Source organism: Eptesicus fuscus, chromosome 11 (assembly GCF_027574615.1).
Source record: "Eptesicus fuscus isolate TK198812 chromosome 11, DD_ASM_mEF_20220401, whole genome shotgun sequence".
NCBI lineage: Eukaryota > Metazoa > Chordata > Mammalia > Chiroptera > Vespertilionidae > Eptesicus > Eptesicus fuscus.
The window spans coordinates 42,947,154-42,962,152 of NC_072483.1; the positions used below are offsets into that span (position 1 = coordinate 42,947,154).

The following is a 14,999-nucleotide window of genomic DNA, read 5'->3' on the forward strand; positions in this document are numbered from 1 at the left end:
TGCAAGAAAGAAAAACATATATTTTTTTATAGTTAAGAAGTAAAGTTCAAATAGTTCACCAAAGAAGGAGAAAGCCAAATAGAAGAGAAACTGAAATGCTGCAGAACCACTGATTTCATTCATCTTACATCTCAGGAAAGGCCCGGTCACCTACATGTCAGAGATGCTGCGGCGGCCTCGGGCGTTTCAGGGCACTCCAAGAGAGAGATGTCATCTGCCCGTTTGGGCACAGTGCACTGTTCGTGACTGGGGAGCCCAGGGCCAAGTGAGGCTTCTGCCAAAGAAGGGAAATCTGTGGAAATGGCACTTAGACAACAGAGTTAAGGCAGGCAGAGACCAAGAAGTATTTCAGAAGGAATCAGATTTGTTAGCTCACAATTATCCATGCATTAAACAAGAAGAGGTAAAAGAGAAAAAAGAAATGAAGAGAAAGAGAAATAGATATCAAGCAAAGTTTGAATAGCAATTATACCTTTTCTTCTAATACTTCAGAATTTTCCTATTTCACTTATATTGTGTGATATAATGTAATAAATTTCCTTTTTGACATAAATGATATCACTAATATCATTTTGGGTAAAAGTTAGGTAAAATCATTACAAAGTATCGAATGGTAATACTTTTAATTAGAGAGGAGAGGAGAATTTTTTGTGTAGAATGTGTCAAAATCCCAATTCCTAAATATCACCTAAATATAAAACATTTAGGAGCATTTCGGTGCTTCTGAGTTCTCCCTGTATTTGTGAATGTGAATTGTAAAAATTAGGTAAGTTTATATTAAGCAATTTTCACACCTTTCAAATTATCCTACTGGCATAATAATATTCTATTTTTGATTAGACATCATTAGCTCATCGTATTCATTTATATCTAACTTTAAATTAAGTCTAAGGATTAAGAAATTTTATCATACTCATTTTTACAATAGCTACTAATAAGTAGCTTTTATTAAAAATATTAGGAAACAGAATCAGCTTGAATTATTTTATTTTTACTGGAATTTCATTTATTGGGAATCTAAAATGAGAACATATAATAAAAAATATTTCATAATAACAAATTTAGATTAGAACACTTTGCATGTTAAATTCATACTTAGGCCAGTTGCATGAAGAATGGTGTTTTATCAACAATAAAGAGTAAAAAAAATTTTTTTTAAAGAGAAGAATGAACTATGTTTTAACTGAAAATAGATGACCAATTGAATTACAAAAAGAATGGTGCTTTACACCTTCATGTAAGTTTCCTTTTGAACACACCAAGATAGGTCATTATTCTTGGAAAGGAGATTAATAGCTGATAACCTGACATTACATAGGAAAAAACAGGAGACCTTGTAGGGAACTGACTCAAGGAACCAGAACTAAAATTTTGAGTGTGCTTATTTCATGCCCTAACCCCAGGGGAAAATATTTTCATTTCATAATATAAAATCTGGGAAATGGAGTCAAAGCATCTGTATCCCTTTCATATACAGAATATTATACTCAACTCATTCCTCAACTGTCATAAAAGATCTTTCTCCATAATTCTATGATATGGAGTAAAGGTAAATACATACCTGGGCTGGGCAGCCCCTCAGGAGAGCTTGCTTCTGAAACACTGTCTGTAGGAACTGCAGGTACTGACTGCAGGGCTAGAACACAGAAGCAGCACAAATTGGAAACAAGTCACACTCACAAAAGAAACAAGTCCTTAGTAGCTTATCCTAATATATAAAAACCCAAGGTCCATAATGATATGGCTGGCTATCAGTCCAGATATAGGGATTATGTATTTTTGTCTGCCAAGAGCATCTCCTCCTGATGAAAAAGGATCCCCCGCCCCCCCATTTAAGCAACTCTATCCTATATAATCTATCTATACTACTAAAAGGGTAACATACTAATTAGACCAGGTTGACCGGCTATTTTCCGGATGTCTGATTTCTTTCCAGACAAAGCCATGGTGGTGGGGCCCGAGGCAGAGGCCATTAGGGGTGATCAGGCTGGCAGGGGAGGGCAGTTGGTGGCAAGATCAGGCCAGCAGGGGAGGGCAGTTGGGGGCAACCAGGCTGGCAGGGGAGGGCAGTTGGGGGCGAGATCTGACTGGCAGGGGAGGGCAGTTGGAAGCAAGATCAGGCTGGCAGGGGAGGGCAGTTGGGGGTGAGATCAGGCTGGCAAGGGAGGGCAGTTAGGGGTGATCAGGCAGGCAGAGGCAGTTGGGGGCAAGATCAGGTCGGCAGGGGAGAGCAATTGGGGGCAAGATCAGGCTGGCAGAGGGGGGCAGTTAGGGCCGATCAGGAAGGCAGGCAGACAGAGAGGTTAGGGGCAATCAGGCAGGCAGGCAGAAGGGTAGGGGCAATCAGGCAGGCAGGCAGAGGCAGTTAGGGGTGATCAGGCAGGCAGGCAGGTGAGCGGTTAAAAGCCAGTGGTCCCAGATTAAGAGAGGGATGTCTGACCGCCGGTTTAGGCCCGATCCTTGTGGCCTAAACCGGCAGTTGGACATCCCCCAAGGGGTCCCCGATTGGAGAGGGTGCAGGCTGGGCTTAGGGACCCCCTCCCCGTGCACGAATTTTGTGCACTGGGCCACTAGTTTTTATATAATTCCGAAAGAGATAGCCATTTTACTAACCTACTTAGATTTCCATTCCTACATGTAGTCAATCCTGAATGGCTGCATCTTTCTGAACAGATTTACAAATCATCACATACTCATTAGGATAATGGAGCTGCACAATCCTTTCATTTCATTTTTTCATGTTGCGGATTTTTAAAAGGTAGTTAAGTGAGAATAATTAGGGGCTAAGTGTTATTATTAAAATTAATTAACTAAAAGCCTAAGTTTAACTATTATTGTTAATAAAAAGACATGATTTATAACTTATATCATTTCTACTGTCTATAATATATTAAACAAAACACAATACAATTGTAATGTTAATGGGAAAAGTAACATTACCAGTCACGTGACTTTCATCACTTTGATGCTGGGGTATTTGGGAGGGTGGGGAAGGTGCCTTTCGCTTTGTCCTTTTCAAAGATGAGTTCCCAATGGATGTACTACTGAGCTTCAGAGAGCCTGTCCTCACTATGTCTGCTCCACAGGAACTCTATGGAAAACAAAATGTCCAAGCACAATTTCCACTTGGAAATTAATAGCAAACTTTAGGAAGATACTGACTTGACCCCAAACACATCATATGACAATATGGAACATAAAAGTCACTCATTCAAAAAACGTAAGTGGAGTGTCCACCATGTGTCAGGAGCTGGGCTATGAGATGGATATGTAAAGAAAAATAAAATATGGGCCTTCTCAAGAAACTTAGGCCAGGATGGGAGACTGACATGCAAACAAAGAATCATAGTGTAGGAGTCCTGAGTGATACAGTTAAAAACTAACTTTCAAAGAAGAATCTGGAGAAAATGTTGGACATAAAATAAGGGCTAAAAAAGATAAGAATATTTGTACATTAAGGGAGCTGGCTTGATTAATATATCTCTTTTTAGCTTGAATGTATCAATGACAAACATTTCAAAAATTTGTATGTCTAGCCTATGCAAGATCATTTGAGGTCACAACTCTATGCACAGCTAATGCTCATGCTCATGTGATTGTCAGCAGACCCTACGACAATCCTGCCTCATCAGGCTGGCCAGAGCCTTGTCCCCTTGCTTTCTCTTTCTGCTTAAAAGAGTTATTCATAGTTTTTGTCTCCAATTTCTCACCTCCCGCTTGAACCTTTCCAGTCAGATTACCCCAACCTTTGATCCATTAAAACTGTTTCTATCAAAGTCCTCAATGACCTTCACTACAACTAAATCAGTGGTTACTTCCTAATTTGTTTGACCTATTAGCAGCATTAAACAGAGTTGACCACTCTCTTAGAATCCTTTCTCTCATACTTCCTGTTTACCACATTTCTCATTCTCACAGGTCTGAACTCTGTTTTCTTTGTTGATTGCTTTTCATCTCAATTCTTGGACACGCATATTCTCTTCAGTACCTGTGCTCACTCTCTTGGTAATCTTCTCTGTTCCCTCAGTTTTATGTATTATATATATGTTGATAAGTTCCAAATTTAGGCCTGCATCCTGGGCCTCTATCTCATCTCCACTTAATATCTAAGACCATTTCAAACTTGGCAGGTCTGAAAATGAGATTCTGATAACCCCTCCTCTACCCTCTTCTGTCAAAACTAACCCTGCTCTCATAGTTTTCTCTGTTTCAATAAAGAGCAAGTCATTCTTCCATTTGTTCAGGCCAGTGACTTTGGAGTCACCCTAATCTCCTCTCTCTCACACTTCACATTCATAACATCCTATTGCCTCATCCAGCTCCATGGCTACACATAGTCCAAATTATCATCAACAACTTGCTAATTGGACTCTGCTGCCACATTGCTTTCTTACAGTACTTTCTCAACATAGCAGCCAAAGGATCCTGTTAAAACATAAGCCAGATTAGGTCACTTTGTTCAAAACCTGCTAATAGTTTCCCAATTGACAGAAAATAGCCAAAGTCCTTGTAATGACTTCTAAGGCAATTGACTGCCTGGCCCCTGGCTCCCTCTAACCACTTCCTTCTATTATGGAGTCGCACTCCAGGCCAGACACACTAGCCTTCCTACAGCTCCTCAGATGTGCCAGAGTGCTCCTGCCTCAGGATGGTTGTGGTTGCTGCTCTCTGTGCCTGGAATACTCTTCTAATAACGTAATGTCTTACTCCCTCATTTTCTTCAGGTCATTTCTCAAATGCCACCTTTTCAATGAGTTCTTCATTGACCGCCCCTTCACTTCTTGTCCCTCTTCCCAGATTGATCTTTATGAGTAGCATTTAAGTTTCCTAACATTCCATGTACTTGGCTTATTTACCTTGTTTATTGTCTGCTTCCCCTACGGTTGATCATAAGGGCCTAGATTTTTTTTTCCTTCCTATTTTGCTCATTGCTTTATCTCCAGAACATTGTCTGGCTCATAGAAGTTTCTCAATAAATATTTGTTGAATGAATGTCATCATGAATGAAATACTGCCTTTTTCATTTGTAAATAAAAGGACTTGATATACTTGGACTTGGAGAATACCTAAAGTTTGGGTCTTTTTGATATTTATGAGACAATGCAAGTATACCTAAGAGGAGCAAACTAGTTCATAGGATTTTTTTTTTTTTTTTTTTAGTCGTTATGCCTTGCTTCACACCGAGAAAAATGTAGCAAATTTTTCTGTTGTAATGTTGTAATATTTCTGCCAGAGGAAAAAAAGGAAGCCTGACCCCAAAGAGAAAAATGTGAGTTAGTTGTCATCATTGCCAACTGTGTTAGGTCATCTCATAGGAGAAGAAGCAGAGTTAGGTCCAGCAGCAGGCATTTGATGGAACACAACTCTTAGGAAGGTTAGCTCCTCTTAACAAAAGAGGTAGAACAGGGTGGCTCTGGGATGACCTTACTTGGAGTCTAACCATTACACTTCTTCCATACCAAGTGATAAACAGCTGTTAGCCCCACTCTCCTCTCCCTTCATTACTCTGGTCCCTCCTTCAGAACTCTTCAGACCTCTCCATAATAACACAAGAAAAGACTTGAAGCCTCCCACCCAGATTTTGATTGAGAGTCACTAAAGCTAACTCTGATTAAATCTGAGGGTCACCTCCATTCCCAGTGGGCATGGAGTAGAGCCTCAAATACTACTTGGACTTCTAAAATAATTAGGAGAAGGACCCTCAGCAATAAACTAGTTGAGAAAAAAAATGTAATGATGGATGGGCAGTATTTAAATATCATCTTAAGTAAAATATTACATTTAAATAAAAACCTTCTTACTGATATGTCTCTGTGTTCCACAACTTTCACCTGCTATTTATAAAAGTAACTAATTTAGCAATCATTTGAGAAAAGAACAAAAAATACTCCAAAAACAATGTGGCACTTTACTTTTTAAAATATGTGATCTAAACATCAAAGGCAGTAGATATCATTTTTTTTCTTGATGCATTTACTAATGTAAAACCCTATTAAACCGTGCCATTCCTATCACAGAAGCTTATCAGTATGAACAGAGTAGGTTAGCCATAAATAATTGCTGAATGCATGCAGTAATGGCAGACTTTGATTTGCTTCCCAGCTCTATGCTGAAAACTTGTTTTCCATGTTTTGACTGATTGATTTCATGAGTTCTATGCTGAAAACTGGTTTCCCCCTTTAGGTCAGATTCCCAATTACTGTCATTTATTGGTCTTTTCTATTACCTGATAAAAGCAGTCACAACATGAATTTCTCAGACAATTGTATCTGTTTGGGAATTAGAATGCTTACATTTTGGTTATAATATAATAAAGCAGACAGCATAGAAATAAAAATACATTTACTGGGTGTACCGGTTAATAATGCAGATTTTTTTTTTCAATAGATGGAGTTACACATATGTTGATATAGATGTGATTTGATATGTATGCTATTTTGTTGTGTTGACAACAAGCTTCAAAATGTCATATGTCAAATTTTATGAAGGTGTTAACATCATAGATATTTTTACACTTACAAATGGCAAATTTCGTGCCAAAAAAAGAGCATTACTTTATTTTGAAGAAAAGTGCTGCTGAAAGTTATTGTATACTTCAGGAAGCTTATGGTGAACATGTTCCATCTCAAGATACTTGTGAACGCTGGTTTAAATGCTTTAAGTGATGATTTTTTGATGTGAAAGACAAAGAACATCCAGGTCAACCAAAAAAGTTTGAAGACCAACAGTTACAAGCATTATTGGATGAAGATGCTTGTCAAACTCAAAAACAACTTGCAGAAAGATTAAACGTTGCTCAGAAAACAATTTCCGATCGTTTACAAGCAATGGGAAAGATTTTAAAGGAAGGAAAATGGGTGCCACATCAACTGAACAAAAGACAAATGGAAAACTGAAAAGTCATCAGTAAAATGTTGCTTCAACAGCATGAAAGAAAGTCTTTTTGCATCGAATTGTGACTGACGATGAAAAGTGGATTTATTTTGAGAATCCCAAATGCACAAAATCATGGGTTGATCCAGGTCAACCATCAACATCGACTGCAAGGCCAAATCACTTTGGAAAGAAGACAATGCTCTGCGTTTGGTGGAATCAGGAAGGTGTGGTGTATTATGAGCTTCTAAAACCAGGTGAAACCGTTCATACTGATTGCTACCGACAACAAATAATCAATTTGAACCACGCTTTGATCGTGAAATGACCAAAATGTTCCAGAAGACACGGCAAAGTAATTTTGCTTCATGATGACGCACCATCACACACTTCAAAACCAGTTAAAGACAAGTTAAAAGATCTCGCTTGGTAAGTATTAACCCACCCACTGTATTCACCAGACCTTGCTCCTTCCGATTACCACTTGTTCTGATCGATGGCACACGCACATTCTGAGCAGCACTTAAAAACGTATGAAGAAGTGGAAAATTGGGTCCCTGAATGTTCTGCCTCAAAACAAGAAAAGTTCTATTGGGACGGTATCCATAAATTACCTGAAAGATGGGGAAATGTGTAGCTAGCGATGGACATTACTTTGAATAAAGTACTTTTGATATTTCTCTGGAAATTATCGTGTTTTCTTTGGATACAAAATCCGCATTATTAACCGGTTAACAGTTAATCTACATTATTAATCAGTTAATAATTAATCTGCACTATTAACCAGTTAATAGTTAAGCCACACTATTAACTGGTTAATAGTTAATCCGTATTATTAACTGTAATAATGCAGATTTTGTAATAAAAGAAAACACGATAATTTCAAGAGAAACATCAAAAGTGCTTTATTCAAAGTAATGTCCATTGCTAGCTACACATTTCCCCTATCTTTAGGTAATTTGTGGATACTGTCCCAATAGAACTTTTCTTGTTTTGAGGCAAACCATTCAGAGACCCAATTTTCTACTTCTTTGTACATTTTGAAGTGCTGCTCAGAAAGTGCATGTGCCATCGATCAGAACAAGTGGTAATCAGAAGGAGCAACACAACAAAATAGCATACATATCAAATCACATATATATCAACATATGTGTAACTCCATCTATTGGAAAAAAATCCACATTATTAACCAATACATAGTATATACAAACACAAATTTATCTACATCTATCCACAACTCAAAGACAGAATAAAAATAGGCTCATATATTTCATTTATCACCCTAGAGGTTTTAAAATAAGCTAACTTTTTGTGCATGACATTTATATTTCTATGGATAAAGAATTTTAAATTTGTCAAAAACAACAACAGAACAGATTTCTGTTTCACAAATGCTAAAAAACTTCAATAGCATTTGTGAAGACATTTGATAAAATAATGCATTTTAGGAGAGTAAAGCCCTGAATGTTTTGGTGGAGCACATGTTTTATAACTGTGAGATTTACCCCCTTACCCCTGGAGGGATCCCTGGGCCTTGAGAAAGGGATTTCTATATCTACATCGACAACAGACATCCCTTTCCTAGGTAAAAGCCTGAAGAAAATGAAAGGGAATCTAAGTGAGAAGATCTAAAAGTTTCTGAGTATACTGTAGTCAAGAAAATGTGTGTGTACTGAGGGATATGAGTAGAATACTCTTATCTAGCATACAATATTGGGGAGGCTCCTACCCCAAGAATAACTACTGTTAGAAAGCAGGCTTGCTAAACTACCACAGTTATTTCAATAAATCCATCATGAGTTCTCATATAAAGTGTTAGAAGAAGAAAGAGAAAAGGCGAGGAAGGCCACCGAAGCCTAGCGAGCAGCATTTTTAAACCATATTTGTTTCTCTGTACGCCAGGAGTGTGTTCCTCATAGTCTTCCAACAGTTCTATTCTTGCCTCAGTCAGGATTGACCGGCCCAGTAAGTTTGAGTGTGTTTGTCTAACTGGAGCGAGGCTTCCAGAGGGTTTGCAAGTTGGAAGGCAGCCCAGTGTAATGATTACCAAACAAATGAGCTTTGGAGACATGGCCAGGGCTTGAACCAGGGAGCAAGGCATTCATTGTCTCTGCAACCTTCAGCCTCTTCACCTATAAATGTGGAAAAAGTAGGAGTACCTACTTCAAAAGTAGCTTCGAAGGTTCAATGAACTAGTGCATAAAAACTTAGCACAGTGCCTAGCATACAGTTCATGATCCGTAAATACTAGCTAATATTATTGCACATAATTTGTCTATCTTAAAGTATGTGAAAGTGATCTGTAAATAAAATAAGCTAAGTATAGTTATAATATAAAGAATATGGGTAAAGGAGATATTTATTCTAAAATTGCACTTTTGCTTTAGTGACAATGATGGTGGGAGTCCTATTATTAATCTCAGTTACAATAACCCTTAAAACCCCACAGCCTTCAACATTCAGGAACTTGTGATCAGGTCACTGCATAAGCATTTTGTGTAATTCACGTGTAAAAACTCCACTGTTAAGTCACCTCAGGCAGCCTCATCAGACCTTAAAGAAATTTAGCCCAGCCAGAGTGGCTCAATGGTTGAGCGTTGACCTATGAACCAGGTCACAGTTCAATTCTCGGTCAGGGCACATGCCTGGGTTGCAGGCTCGATCCCCAGTAGGGGGCATGCAGAAGGGAGCCAATCAATGATTCTCTCTCATCCTTGATGTTTCTATCTCTCTCTACCTCTCCCTTCCTCTCTGAAGTAAATATATATATATTTATATACAAATACACACACACACACACACACACACACACACACACACACATATGTATATACATATACATATATATATAAAGAAATTGAATGCCAGTTTAATTTTAGTGATGGGTACATGGATGTATATTATGGTACACAAATTTGAAATATTTCATAAATTTAATGTGAACAACTAAAATGAAAGAACTTCTTAGAACTGACTAGCTTTTCTCACTAAGATATGTTTCCTTTGGTCAGATTATGACTGAAATTTTGAAAAAGGAGTTGAGATTAAGTTATTTTTAAGTCCAAAGAATTTACAAACCAAGAAAACAGAGAGGTGTCTGCTTACTAGGGGAAAAATACTTTGGTTAATAATTCAAGATATTCAATTATTTACTTTAGTTAGAGTCACTAAATCTGCTTGCCACTAGCGAAAACTGCACCTCTAACAAGAATGCTTATCACTGAATTTTATGGCCTGTGAAAAGGAAAATATTGCATAGAGAAAAAGAATACACCAGCGAAAGTGGCAAGGTCAAGTTGAAAAGCATGCCAGATAGTTAATCTCTGAGAATTCACCCCCAGATCAGAATTCACTGGTTCAAAATGGAACAAAATTTAGCTGAATAAAATAGAATTGAATGGCATTCAGCAGATTTACTGAGTAATAGCTCTGTACTAGTTATTATATCACTTATTAATTACAGGTGAATTATAAGACGTGGGCCATTTAAATCAATATATTCTGGATAGAAGAGTTAAATGAAAGAATACAAATAGAAAAATAAGAAAAAAGTTTGAATAAAAGGATAGAAATACAGAGGCTCAATTTCAATATTGAATGTTTCTATTAGAAGGTTTTGGATTTTTATTTCTATTTATAATATGATTTCCACATGTGGGAAGGGGTGGGGTTAAAGGAAAGAACCTAAGCAATCTCTTAAATTTGTCTTAAAATTCATATAGATCTTTCACTTGATGGAACATATTCATGTTATCTTTCTCCAACCTGAACATTCTCAATGGTATGAAACATTTTTAAATATTTTATAGTTGACATTAGCTATATCTAATTGACTATGAATTATATCCCAATGACTGAACTTTTATATAACGGAAGGTCAAGCTGTAACTCTCTTAACTCTTGATGAAAGAATTCTTTCTAACCTAATTTTACAACTTAGATAACAAATCAATTATCTTATACTTCAAAACAGTTATTATCTATACTAATAAAAGGGTAATATGCTAATTAGGGCAGACGTCTTCTGGATGTCCTTCTAGACAAAGCCACAGAGGCTACCTGAGGCTCAGACAAGCTGCAGATGGCAGCTGCTGCTGCCAGGGCCGCCCGAGGCTCAGGCAAGCTGGGTGGCTGCGAGGGCCGAGGCTCAGGCAGCCGCTGTGGTCAGCAGTGGCTGCAGCAGAGGCATGATGGGGGCGTCACCTTCCCCTGATCTGCGGGCACCTCCCACAGAGGGAGGCCAGAGGTAGCAGCAGCGAGGGGGTGATGGGGTGGTGTCTTCTCCTGATAGGTCGGTCGCCTCCTGCAGAGGGAGGCCAGACTGTGGCTTAGTAGAACATCCCTTGAGGGCTCCCAGACTATGAGAGGGGACAGGCCAGTCAGAGAGACCACCCCCCCGAAGTGTACAAATTTTTGTGCACCAGGCCTCTAGTAACATAATAAATATATAATAGAAGTATGAGGTATTATTTTAAACTCGAGGCCCGGTGCATGAAATTTGTGCACAGGGGGTGGGGGTGTACCTCAGCCCAGCCTCCACCCTCTCCAACCTGGGACCCCTCTCACAATCCAGGACTGCTGGCTCCCAACTGCTTGCCTGCCAGCCTTCCTGATCGCCCCTAACCGCTTCTGCCTGCTAGCCTGATCACCCCCTAACCACTCCCCTGCCAGCCTGATATATTCCTAACTGCTCTCCTGCCAGCCTGATTGCCCCTAACTGCCCTCCCCTGCGGGCCTGGTCACCCCTAACTGCCCTCCCCTGCAGGCCTGGTCCCCCCCAACTGCTCTCCCCTGCAGGCCTGGGTCCCCCCCAACTGCCCTTCCCTGCAGGCCCAGTCAGCCCCAACTTCCCTCCTCTGCCAGCCTGGTCACCCCTAACTGCCCTCCCCTGCAGGCTTGATCCCTCCCAACTGCCCTCCCCTGCTGGCCATCTTGTGGCGGCCATCTTGTGTCCACATGGGGGCAGCCATCTTTGACCACATGGGGGCAGCCATCTTTGACCACATGGGGGTAGCCATCTTGTGTGTTGGAGTGACGGTCAATTTGCATATTATTTTTTTTTCTTTTTTTTTAGATAGGATGACCAAAATAGGTACAGCTGTGAAAGCAAGATTTTTGTCATAATAAAATCATTTTTATTAATTGGATCATAAAATTAGCATGATATCAAATGAGATACAAACAGTACATACATTGGGGAGGAAAGCAATCACTGTAAATCCGAACAAATCTAGGTTGCCTTATAGGTATATGTGTATCCCACCTTCTATGTATCTTTCACACCTGTTTATACACACCACATGCATGCATGCATATTTTGGCTTGCATTGGATGAAAGCATATGTGCCACTTTCTTTCTTTGTTTATGATTATTTTTTAAATAAAATGCTATCTTTTTGTTGGGGCCAGGACAATTTATTTTGCTGCCCTGAATCTTCTTATTCTATATACCCTTTTCTTCTTTGAGTAGTACTTCCTTCTAGCTCCCCCCAAAACTAGAATTTATGTCTTCTATTTTCTTATTCTCTATAATAATCTGTTTTAAGATTTTTTCATGGGTAGCACTGAAAGTCCTAGGCTGTATAAGTCAACTTAGGTTAGGAAAAAGTCATATCATATGAAAGTGAGGAGGTTTAGAAATAGGAGTGACATTTCAGGTACCATGTGACTATGATTACAGAAAGGAGAAATGGGCCTGCAGCTCTTAAGTCCATACTATGTAAGCATTCACCTATTATGCCATTTTTAAGGATGTTCCTATCAATCTGCCAAAATACATGCTATGAAAGGCAACAATGAGATTAGAGATGGATTCATTTATGGACAGAGACAATAGTAAAGGCCTGGGAGGGACGGGTATGGGTGGTGAGGGGGGGTCAATGGGAAACAAACAAACAAACAAACAGTAAATCAGTAATACTTTCAACAATAAAGATAAATTTTAAAACAAAAAAGATTGTCAATGTTTCATGTTGCTACTGTACTATAGGGTTTAAAAATCCTTAGAAGAGTAATACCAGGACTATCTAATTAACACTGGTCAAACCAAAGTACTTTCATTTCTTAAAGATTAATTTTAAAAGACAATGAACAATAAAATAATTTTATAATATTGGAGTTGAAAGAGACTTTTGGAAATTTAGTTACAAAGCCCTTCTCTATATAGGAGAAATCCAAGCCATAAAGAAGTTCAATGGCTTATTCTAGGTAGATGACAATGAGAAAAATAACAATGACAAACAAAAATGTAATAGTCCTATTAGGAGAATCCAAGACTATCTCTGGAGCCAGGCTAGGGCTTCTTTTGCCACAATAAACTTCCTTTCCAGCCTTCTCCATTCATAAAAGAAAAAAAAAAACAACCCAAATTTTACAACCCATGTTATATACCCTTGAAAGATTTTTACTTTTTTTTTTTCCTGAAGCAATCTGTGCTTTTATTTACAACCCCACAATACTTTAAGATAACACATAAACAAGTCATATTAGTGGTAATCCCTTACATATACCATTTTTTAGATGCCCAAAGATCTTGAATAAAAAAAGACTAAGTGAACCGGAGCTCAGGGTCAATTTAAAAGGACAGAGGGCGGTGGTAACCATGGTTCTCTGTGGTCATTGTGCTCAAGACAAAGAGGTGTTTAGAGCAGGGTAAGAAAATGCTAAACATTTACAGATGAACTGAGTTTAGGCCCTCTGCCAAGTAAAGTAGTGATCACGGGAATAAACTGGGACCAACTCCATTCATCCCAGAAAGGGAGTCAAAGGTGCAGACCAGGCATTATCCTAATGACCCCACCGTTTTTTATCATTGTGTCTCCAAAATCAGGCCTGCTGCTCTCTGCTTTGTCCTCTGTTAATATATGCTGGTTACCAGCAAAAGGCATGTCTCCCCCATGAGATCCCAATGTCATAAGGTAGAAAGACTAAATAAACTCCATACCATGAGAAGTTGTAAAGGAAGACTCCTACCACTGATTGTTTTCAATGATGTTGTATTAACTCAGTATGCACTTCAGAGAGGCACAGTCTTGGAATACTAGCATAAAGAAGAAAAATCCATATTCACTTCAAAATTATCCTAGTGTGTGTGTGTGTATGTGTTTTATTATCTTAAGTTTTACATATGTCTCCTTTTTTCCCCAATTGACCCCCATCCCAACCATTCCCACTTTGGGCAAGCCCCCACCACCCCAGTGTCAGTGTCCATTGGTTACGCTAATATGCATGCATACAAGTCCTTTGGTTGTGTAATATTATTGTCCTTTAAAATTTAACAATATTATAATGAACATAGTCCTTAACACTTAGGTCAAAGGCAAAGCTGGCAGAAACGTAAAAAGTGATGGCTCAGAAGATTTTTGTGAGCATTAAGTGAGTAATGTGCTTAGAACCTCGTCTGAAACATTGGTGAGTGCTACATAAGCACTGATCAGTACAGTCCCTATTGTGATGATGAACCTTTGAAAATCTAGTGAAAACTACAATGACAAAGTTCATCTTCTCTCTGGGAAAGCCTTAAAAGAGGAAGCAGATTAGATACTGAACAGTGTTGTTGGCATTTCTCTACTGAATGAAACCAGTCATATTTTTAGAAGAACAGACAGCTGTATGCCATATATCAAACTGAAAACGCCATGGCAACTACTGTTCCTAGGCAATTGTGGAAGTATGTGTGTGGTCCACGTTCTATATAATAAATAAAAGTGGAAAGTGGAGGGGAAAATCAAACATTATGTGGAGGAGAAACAAAAAAGAGGAATGTTTCTTAAAGATTACAAATATATGCTCTATTACAAAACCTTAATGACTCTGTGTAAAACTAGGATTTAAAACTCATTAAGTGAAACTAAGATAAAAAATCTACTAACACATTTCATAAACAGATGACAATCTATCATCTGCTTGTAAACCACAGTAAGTGTTAAAAGATAAAATTGGGTGAAAGATGAATAACGTCAAACATTTTTTAAAAAACAATTAAATCAGCTGTCAAAAAAGTAACACTCTGAGTATTAAATTTCACTTGCATAATACTGGATGGCAAAGTATTTCAATTTCTCAATATTTGAGTGTTTGCAGTAGAATGCAAAATGAGACCAAAGGAAAAGCCCAATAAGATAATT

General features: G+C 38.5%; 1 protein-coding gene across 1 annotated transcript in view; it reads right to left on the reverse strand.

Moving 5' to 3' along the window:
* COBLL1 (cordon-bleu WH2 repeat protein like 1) overlaps positions 1–14,999 on the reverse strand; it is a 152,331-nt gene that overhangs the window by 20,823 nt on the left and 116,509 nt on the right. The window contains exons 9-11 of the mRNA XM_054723527.1: positions 2,941–3,091; positions 1,562–1,636; positions 155–274 (exon numbers count right to left, since the gene is read on the reverse strand). Of these exons, the coding sequence (XP_054579502.1) occupies positions 155–274; positions 1,562–1,636; positions 2,941–3,091 (346 nt within the window). The remainder of the gene's footprint in view (positions 1–154; positions 275–1,561; positions 1,637–2,940; positions 3,092–14,999) is intronic.